Source organism: Mus pahari, chromosome 9 (genome assembly GCF_900095145.1).
Source record: "Mus pahari chromosome 9, PAHARI_EIJ_v1.1, whole genome shotgun sequence".
Lineage (NCBI taxonomy): Eukaryota > Metazoa > Chordata > Mammalia > Rodentia > Muridae > Mus > Mus pahari.
Window position 1 is genome coordinate 28,137,249 of NC_034598.1, and position 10,415 is coordinate 28,147,663.

A 10,415-nucleotide genomic window follows, 5' to 3' on the forward strand; every position below is an offset into this window, starting at 1 on the left:
AGTTTTACTACCACAAAAAAAAAAAAAAAAAAAAAAAAAAAAAAAAAAAAAGACAGTGTACTCATATAAATAAAAAGTAAATAAATCTTTAAAAAAAAAATGATGTAAGTCTATTTTCTCTTTTGTATTTTAAAATCTAGTCAGGTTAAGCCTTAAACTTGTAGTGATCCTCTTACGTCAGATACACAAGTACAAGGTTTTAGAAGTGAGTCACTGAATTCCTCTCTATTCCATTTTATGATAGAACTAGTAAGTAAAAAAGGGCCCCATCTATATATACAGAACAATGTCACCTACTGGGACAGTCATATAGATGTGAGTGATTTTTTCTTTCTATGGAGAGAAGAGCCTTCTGTAGCGGTGGAGGAGGAGAGGGAGCAAGGGAGGAGAGAGCAAGCTCTTAAGTAAAAGCTGTTTTAAAAAAGGGGGGTGGGGGTGTCTTGGGGGGATGGGACATGCCTTTAATCCCAGTATTAGGAAGAAAGAGGCAGTTCAATCTTTTTGAGTTCAAGGATAACCTGATCTACAGAGATCCAGGCCAGCCAGGGAGATTGCCCAAAACAAAACAAAACAAAAAGCCAGCCGGGCAGTGGCGGCACACTTGGGAAGCAGAGGATTTTGAGGCCAGCCTGGTCTTCAGAGTGAGATCCAGGACAGCTAGGGAAATATACAGAGAAACCCTGTCTCAAAAAAAAAAAAAAAAAAACCCCAAACCCCAAAAACGCCAAAACCCGTTAACTAATTTTTGTTTTTTAATGTGTGGGAAACTGAATAGAACATAAAATGGGATACTGGATATCCCAGAGCTAGGCTTACAGGCAGTGGTCAGCCATCTGACCTGGGTGTTGGAAACTCTGCGAGAGCAATGCAGTCTTAACCAGTGTGCTACCTTTCCTGCCCTGAAGATAACCTTAAAAAAACAAGTGTGTCTCAGCAACAGACCAGATGTGAACTTTTGTAAAATGGGTTTCTCCTACCATTTGGACCCCAGGGATCAAACTGCAATTATCAGGTTTTAGAAACAGGTACACTACCCACTGAAGCATGCTGGCCCCAAAGATAGTTTCTTCCCACAGAGGTAGTTCTAGAATGCCAGGGCTACAGAGAGAAACTCTGTTTTTTTTTTTTTAAGATTTATTATTATACCTAAGTACACTGTAGCTGACTTCAGAAGCACCAGAAGAGGGTGTCAGATCTCATTACAGGTGATTGTGAGCAACCATGTGGTTGCTGGGATTTGAACTCAGGACCTTCGGAAGAGCGGTCGGTGCTCTTACCCGCTGAGCCATCTCACCAGCCCCCGAGAAACTCTATTTTGAAAAACAAAAATCAAAACCAAAAAAGAGGTGCTAGAGAGATGCTCTTCCGAAGGTCCTGAGTTCAAATCCCAGCAACCAGATGGTGACTCACAACAATCCGTGATGAGATCTGGTGCCCTCTTCTGGTGTGTCTGAAGTAAGCTACAGTGTCCTTATGTATAATAAATAAATAAAAAAACAAAACAAAAACAAAATCGATAATTTCTTTTAAAAAGTTAACAGTCAGCCGGGCCTGGTTGCGCAGGCCTTTAATCCCAGCACTCGGGAGGCAGAGGCAGGCGGATTTATGAGTTCGAGGCCAGCCTGGTCTACCAAGTGAGTTCCAGGACAGCCAGAGCTATACAGAGAAACCCTGTCTCGAAAAACCAAAAAAAAAAAAAAAAAAGTTAACAGTCAAAAAGGTTTAAAGAGAGGGGAGGGGTAAAAGGCCAACTGGGTGGCTTATACTGCAAACAGCACACTTAAGAGGCTTCGACACTAGCCTGAAACCCACAGAAAGGCTGGGTAGCAATTTCAGACACTGGATAATTGAATTTATTCTATCTTACCTTTTGGAAGGATAACCTGAAAAAAGGTTTGAGCTGAGTTTAACTAAGTGAAAGGTCAACTGTCTAACCATGACTAAGGCCCTAGCTTCTATCCTGAGTACCATAAAGGAAAAAAAATGATAAAAATCCCTTTTATTTTAAATTCATAAGGTCAACTGATTACCTGAGCCCGAGAAAGATGCAATCCAAGAGTATATAGTATTTCTTCCAAATCCTTTTCAAGAAGGTAACCACAATGACTTTGATCAAAATAAACAAAGGCCATTAGCAGATCCCTGTTAACTGTGACCATTTGAGGCTTCTCTTTTTCCTAAAACACACACAAGATATGGTATATAGTTTTACTACCACAAAAAAAAAAAAAAAAAAAAGAGAGAAATTGAGGGTCTATTTATATGAGAAAGCACTAATCTTAAAAAGATCTTTATCTCATTTTGGCTAAAATGAGTGGATTTTGTACATGAATATGAAAAGCAAAACAAAATTAATAACAGCTTGAGTGACACAAATACTCCAAAAGCAGTAAGGGTGAGATAAGGAAATCATTATTTTCTAGAGAATATGGAATTCAATAATTACCTTATCCTAAGGAAGGAAGAAAACCCACCTTATCTTTGGAAGGTCTCTCCTTGCAGTACCGGCTGACATCCCTTTTGTCATCTCGTTTTACGTCTTCCTCCTCCCTATCTGTAAAACAAATGTGAAACAGACCTGGTACCCACCCTTGTGATTAAATCATCATTTCAGACACTAACTAAAATCTAATTTTTATTTGTTAAATCTATTACTAACTAAAGAAATGGGCCACCCCAACTTTTTTTGTTTTGGTTTGGTTTTTCAAGACAGGGTTTCACCTGGCTGTTCTGGAACTCACTCTGTAGACCAGCCTGGCCTAGAACTCAGAAATATGGTGGTGGGATTAAAGGTGTGTGCCGCCACTGTCAGGCTGGGCCAACATTTTTTGAAAGCACTTGTTGCTGTTGCAGAGGATCCAGGTTCAATTCCCAACATCCACATGGTGGTTCACAATCATATATAATTCCAGTTACAGGAGATCCAACGCCCTCTCCTGACTCCCAGGAACACTAGGCATGCATGTGGTTCACAGCTGGCTTCCACACTAGCCACAGTAAACGCCCCAAAAAGAACTACAATGCCACTAAAACTAATGAAACAGAAAGGGTAAACACTAGCAAGTGCTAAATCATTACTTAGAACTGTTGGGTGTGGTAGGATGACACTTGGAGACAGAGGCAGAACAGTGCTGGCCAAAGCCAACTTGGGCTATAAGCCAGTATCAGTAACAAAGTGAGACTGTCTTACAAGCAAGAGAAAGTATGCGGTCCACTCTACAGCACTGAGGGCATCGGATGCATACATACCGTCATCTTCATCCTCAGCTTCCTCTGCCTCCATCGGGTCATACTCATCTTGATTGTTATCTTCTTCAGTTTCATCATCATCTTTAGAATCATCTTTTCTTTTTTCTTCTTTCTGTAATTTAAGATGACTTAAAATTAAGCAATATCTCATGAAAAACAAAACAAGTAAACATCAAGCCCAGTAAACAGATGTATTTCTAACAACTCCAATTAGATTTCTCATAATAATAACCTGTTCAAATGTGGCATGGTGGGGCATGGCAGTAATCTTAGAGCTTGGAGGTGAAGGCAGGAGAATGAGGAGGTCACAGCAGATTACAGAAAGAAAAGGGAGGGAGAAGAAAGAGAAAAGAATAGAAACAAGAGGGCCAGTGATGACTCAACAGTTAAGAGCACTGACTGCTCTTCCAGAGGTCCTGAGTTCAAATCCCAGCAACCACATCTATAATGGGATCCAATGCCTTCTCTTCTGGTATGTCTGAAGACAGCGACATTGGATTCACATACATTTACATACATAAGTAAATCTTTAAAAAAAAAAAAAAAAATCAGTGTTCTTGAAGAGGACCCAAGTTCCATTCTCAGCACCCATACTGAGCAGCTCATGACTGCCTGTTAACTGTAGTTTCAGGTGATCTGACACCCCTCTTACCTCCTGCATGTACACACATGCATGTACACACACATGTACATATACAAGTAATGGTTTTAAAAGAATATGGTTTTTTTTTTTTAAAGTAGGAGTAGGCCAGATGTATTAAATAAAACTTTAAGAATAGAAACAAAAAAGGAGGACTGGACTGACAGCTCTTCCAGGAAATGCTCCCAGCACCCACACGACAGCTCCATAACTATATGTAACCTAACCTCAGTCTCAGGGGATCCACACGCACTTCTGGTCTCAGAGGTCAGTAACCATACACGTGGAGCACAGATATACATATAGGGAAAACATACATGGAAGGAAGGAAGGGAGGGAGGGAGGGAGGGAGGGAGGGAAGGAGGGAGGGTAAAAGAAATAAAAGCATGAAAAAAAGGAGAGAAAAGGAGCGGGAAGGAGGGAAAACTAAGCTTTGTTATGTGGTTCAGACTGGACCAGAACTCCTTCCACCACTGTGTGTAAGAATACAGGTATGTGGGCCTATACCCAGCTCTAGTTTTTTTGAGTCAGTCGCATGTGGTCTGTGTCAAATATCCAACACGACACTCAACACTTTGTTACCATCTAGACGTAGTAACTAAAACTTTCTAAGTTTTGTTGACTATCCTGGAAATTACAGACCTTTCTCTCATCTCTGTCTTCTTTTTTGTCTTTATCGTCGCCCGATTTTCTCCGTTTTGGTTTTGGTTCATCAATATCATCTTCTCTTTCTTCTTTTTTATCTTTTCTCTCTTCTTTTTTGCTTTTCTTTTCCTTATCTTTTTTGTCCTCTTTCTCAGGAAGAGAGAGTAATGATTTGTATATTCTAACCCCAAAGTCTCTTTGAAGCATTTCATTGAAAAGTTCTGCGAACAGTGAAACCTATAAAAAGACATCAACATTAATATAAGCAAACGATAGAAATACTGAATAAGTCCAGCAAAAATCATTTAACAAGCACTGTCTTACCACACTGGTTATCTACACCTAAAACAGAGCTAGGATATTTTAGGAGGGAGATAAAGAAGTGATCCACAGCTATAAAAATGGGCGGGACTGATGTGAAGACTATGAAAATCCCCAAGAGCTAGTTGTGGTAGCACATGCCATTAATTCCAGCCCTTGGGAACCAGAGGTATGCAAAACTTGAGGCAGGGTTTCTCCCTGTAGTCCTTGCTGTCCTACCACAGGCTGTGTAAACTGGGCTGGCCTCGAACTGAACTGAGATCTACCTACTTCTGCCTCCTAAGTGCTGGGATTAAAGGCATGTACCACAATGTCTAGCACAATTTTTTTTTTTAAAAAAGACAAGATCTTTTTATGGTAGTCAGGCTGGCTTTGAACTCATGGTCTGACTGCTGGGATTTCAAACTCCTGTCATCATATTTTGTGCAAAAGATGATTTTTTTTTTTTTTTTTTTTTTTGGTTTTTCGAGACAGTGTTTCTCTGTATAGCCCTGGCTGTCCTGGAACTCACTTTGTAGACCAGGCTGGCCTTGAACTCAGAAATCTGCCTGCCTCTGCCTCCCGAGTGCTGGGATTAAAGGCGTGCGCCACCATGACCGGCGCAAAAGATGTTTTAAAGACAAAAATATATATTGTTAATCTTACTGGTACATTCCTGTAATCTCAATATTTGAGAGATTAGGCAGGAAGATCAACAGTTCACCATCATCCTTGGGTATGTGAGACTCTATCTTAAAAAACCCTGAGAGCTGGCTATAGTGCTGCATACCTGTAATTCCATATATCAAGAGTAGAAAGAAGAGAGGCAGAAAGCGGAGAATCAGGAATTCAAGTCTAGCCTGAGCCATACAGCTAGGGTGAGACCACACTGGGCTCCAGGAGATACTGCCTCACAAAAAATAGAACCATATAAAGAGAATAAACATAAAAAGCAGAATATAAATAGTTATGCTTAGTGATGTAGTTATGTAATTGCAGCCCCTAAGGATACTGAAGCAGAATAAAATGAGTTGAAGGCTTAACTGGACTACAAATTGAGTTTAACGCCAGCCTAGAAACTCGGTAAGATTAAGAAGTAAAAAGAAGACAGGAGATATAGCTCAGTGGTAGGGGTCTTGCAAAGCACGTATAAGGCCCTGAGTTTAATCCCCCACACGAACAAAAGAGAAGAGCTGAGCGTGGTGGTAAAGCTTGGGAATCAGAGAAAAGTGAATCCGTGTTTCATGGCCAAACAGGTATGTACTAAAGACCTGGGAAGAGATTCATTTCAATGAGAGAGACAGACAGACAAGACAAGACAGAACACAAACTTTAGGTTGAAAAATACCACTTATTTTCTCTTACAACTGTCACAAACTTTTCAATTCCATTAAATGGTATCCTAATTCTAAAGAAACAATAAAACATTACACCATCATCAAGAAAGATGGTTTAAAAAGAAGGGTAAAAAGGCCAACTGGATGGCTTATACTGTAAAAACAATTAAGAGGCTGAGGCAAAACTGTCAAAAGGGAAGCTAGCCTAAAACCCACAGAAGAGATTACTGGATAACTGTTTATTCTGTCTTACCTTTTGGAAGGGTAATCTGATAAAAAGGTCTGAGCTCTGAGGGTAACTCAAAGAGCAACTGTCTAGCCATGACTGAGGCCTTAGTCACCTAGTGACTGTATGTAGAGATGCTCAGTGGTTAAGGACAATGGCTGCTCTTTCAGGAGCTTGCTTGGTTCTCTGCACACCACATGGTCGTTTACAAACAGCTGTAACTCCAGATCTAGAACTGACCCTCTCTCTTCTGGCTTCTACAGGAACCAGGCACACGTGTCAAGTAGACACACTCAGAGACAAAACAACAATACAACAGACAAAAATAAAATAAAGACAACTAGATAGCTACCTTCTGATAAAAGAACACATTACCTCTCTCAAGAAAATGCCTTAGAATAGGCTGTAACTGCAGCACAGAGAGTCAAAGGACCAGGAATTTAAGAGTCTCACTACAAAGCCAACTTCAAGGTCAGTAAAATCTACTAGAGATAGCCTTGAAGAAACAAAAGAAAATGAGAAAGAAAGAATTGAGATCTAATAGTTAGTGTAATGCATCTATAAGAGACCTTAGAGAACAAACCTGACTTTTCCTAGTAAATACTGGTGAATAAATACACACCAACAAGAACATGGGAGCAGACAAAGAAACACTCAAAAGACTTTATAAATACATTAAACAGGATCCTCATTCAAATGTTAACATTACCTCAAATGAATGTTCTTTATTATCTTCCAACCTGTAATCCAAAAGAACACTCAAAGACATGATGCTGCAATCAAACTTGCCACTTTTTGCAGCCCAGTTTGGATGCACAATTATGGCAGGTTCATCAGGCAAAATGTATCTTCTTTCTTGACGTTGTCTTTCCACTTCTTCTTGACGTTTTCTTTCTTCTTCCTAGGTATTTGAAAATTTAAGTTATGGTAAAACTTCCATGTAAAAAGAACATGTATATCAAAATTTACTCTAAGTCTAATATATACATATCATATATATATATATATATCATATATATGATATATATTAAAATACATAATATATCTAATATATTTAATATGTACATCTAATATCTATATCTATATAGATTATATAGATTACATATATTATAATCATGGTGGTAGTTAATGACTATAATCCCAACACTTCGTGGCACAGACATAAAGATCTTGAGTTCCAGCCAACCCAGCCACATATCAAGTGAATATCAGGCTAGTTTCTGCTACAGGGTGAGATCTTGTTCCAAATCAAAACTCAAAGTCTGACTTCTTACAAATTATATTAGCCACATGGTTAAAAACAGAGACAGTGTCTTCTGGCTCCTACTCTTTTACATCTCCTTCCTCACACCTGCTTACCCAAGGGGACAGGAGCAGACATGGGGGTCAGAGGGCAGGTAATTGTTTCTCCTCTCCTACCGTGGGTCCTAAAGATTAGACTACTGTTGTCAGTGAACACATCTGGCTTCACTGAAGGGTGACAAGTCATCCTGGGGAAGCAGTCTGTCCCTGAGCTAGGATAGGGAAACGCCCTATCCTGCTATAAAGTAGTGACATAAGCTCAAAAGATTCAGGCCCTTGTCAGCTCTGTAACAGTATCATCCAAAAATATTTATAACCCAGGGAAGAAAATGAGAAACCACAAACCCATGAACTGCCTAGCAACAAAGGAAGCTTCCTGCCATCACCGGGGGAAAGCTGCATCCCTAGAAATGTCCTCAGAAGTTCCAGGATCAGCGGGCCCAGTTTAGAGTCCGCTAAACCAGAATCCTCTTCCCTTGATAACCAAACTTGGTGTTGCTGAGAAAGAAGAAACCAACAAATCCTCTAGCTTTACCCACTTGTAACAGGCAGTACCAAAGAGGCAGAAGCAGGCACATCTCTGACTTGCAGGCCACCCTGGTCTACATTCAGAGTGAGTTGTAAGGACAGCAAGAGCTATAGACAGATCCTGTCCACAAACAAGCAAGCGAACCACTAAGTAACCATGCTAACACATGCTTGTGATCCCAGGACAGGAAGGATCAGACACGGGAGGATCATAAGGACAGCCAGAGTCACATCAATAATACCAGTAAATTCAAAGTGGCGGGTCAGAGAGACAGCTTAAGTGAGTAAAGGGCCTTGCTGCCAACCCTGATGACAAAGTTTGATCCCCCAGATCCCAGGATGGAAGAAAATCAACTCCAGTTATTAACCTCTGACCTCTGGGTAAGTCCAATGGCATTTTCGATCCCACACAGAATGAATAAATACAAGAGTTTTTATTTTAAAAAAATGACTAATTTTGGAGGGCACTTTACAGCAAGAAATCACCTCTGTAGTATAAAATCTAACAATTGTCTGTAACTTTTAAAAAAAGAATTCAAAAGCCAGTGAAAAACCCATGGGGAAAAGCACTTGCCACCAAAGCCGAAAGACTCAAGCCACATCTTACCCCTTATCCCAAGGTGACAAAGAGCCAAATTGTGAAGGTTCCTGCCCTTACACACACAGAGGAATAACTTGAAAACAAACAAACAACCCACAACCACCACCAACTGAGCGCTGGAGAGACTGTTTAGCAGTTAACAGGCTTTGCTCTTGTAGAAGACCCAGATTTGCTTTCCCAACCCCCACTTGGTGGCTCCCAACTTCTCCATTGTCCTTTTCTGATCTCTCGGACAACAACACACATAAATGCAACAAAAATACTCATCTGAATAAAAATAAAATAAACCTTGCCCCTCACCCCAGCCTTTGTATAATTCTACAGCTGTCTGGATGGGAATGTCAACCAAAAAGTAAACAAGTATGTCATGTCTAGTAAATTCCTTTACTCTATGACAGCATCTAAATTTCTTTTGTATTTCATTAATTGCAAAGGCTTTTTATTTTTATACTTTTTTTTTTTAAATAGGTTTTTTGAGACAGGGTTTCTCTGTGTAGCCCTGGCTGTCCTGGAACTCACTTTGTAGACCAGGCTGGCCTTGAACTCAGAAATCCGCCTGCCTNTGGAACTCACTTTGTAGACCAGGCTGGCCTTGAACTCAGAAATCCGCCTGCCTCTGCCTCCCGAGTGCTGGGATTAAAGGCGTGTGCCACCACGCCCAGCTATTTTTATACTTTTAAAGACAGGCTACTTTAACTATTTGTCCTTTTTTTTTTCTTTTTAATTTTTGGCCTGTGTTTGGCCTGTATGTCTAACAGTTAACTACATGTCCAGTGCTCTCTGAGGTAGAGAGGACAGTAGATCCTGTAATGAGTAGAGAAAGCCCTAGGTGAATATGTATTTTTGACATGAGCAAGGCCTGTCAAGGACTCTTGAGACCAATTGGCCTATAGTAAATCAGACAAACTGTTACTCAAAAGGGCCAAGGATGCTCAAGAAGGATGGCGAAGCTTTCTTTCCTTGGGAGTTCATAGATGAGTGTTTATGGATGACTAATTGACCAGTAAGTGCAAAGACTAGCAACTAAAGTTTCCTCCTTCTGGGTGTTAACAGCTGGAGATTGATAAACTACAGATCTCCTACCAGATTAGCCAAATTCTCTTCCTGTGCTGTAATTAATAACCATAAGGTTCCAGTTAGAAGACCCCATGTGATTGCAGGTTCTTTTGTATACGTATCTGTCCTTCATTCCCTTGCAAGTGCTAACCAAGGTCCCTTAGACTGAAGCCATAGAATATGCAGCAGGATGCCCTGGAACTGGAATTAGGGATAATCATGACCCATCATATTGGTGCTGGGAACTAAACCTAGGTCCTGTGCTAACACAGAAAATACTCTAAATCACTGAGCTTTCCCTCCAGTCCTCCACCCACCCCTTCCACTATTTGATAAGGAAAGTTCCTACAGTATCCCAGTTGGTCTCAGTTCTAAGATCTTGTACCTCATAGAGTACTCAGTTCAGACTAGCCTGAGCTTATAAAACAAGACATAGTCTTAAAAAAAAAAAAAAAAAAAAAAAAGAGCCGGGCGTGGTGGTGCATTCCCTTAATCCCTGCACTTGGGAGGCAGAGATGGGCGGACTTCTGA

General features: G+C 40.3%; 1 protein-coding gene across 4 annotated transcripts in view; it reads right to left on the reverse strand.

The window, feature by feature from the left end:
- Positions 1-10,415, reverse strand: part of Ccar1 (cell division cycle and apoptosis regulator 1) — a 48,490-nt gene that overhangs the window by 5,684 nt on the left and 32,391 nt on the right. For all 4 annotated transcript variants that reach the window (XM_029542196.1, XM_029542198.1, XM_029542197.1 and 1 more), the window contains exons 17-21: positions 7,107-7,298; positions 4,532-4,771; positions 3,250-3,361; positions 2,475-2,554; positions 2,031-2,177 (exon numbers count right to left, since the gene is read on the reverse strand). In XM_029542196.1, coding sequence (XP_029398056.1) covers positions 2,031-2,177; positions 2,475-2,554; positions 3,250-3,361; positions 4,532-4,771; positions 7,107-7,298 — 771 coding nt within the window. The remainder of the gene's footprint in view (positions 1-2,030; positions 2,178-2,474; positions 2,555-3,249; positions 3,362-4,531; positions 4,772-7,106; positions 7,299-10,415) is intronic.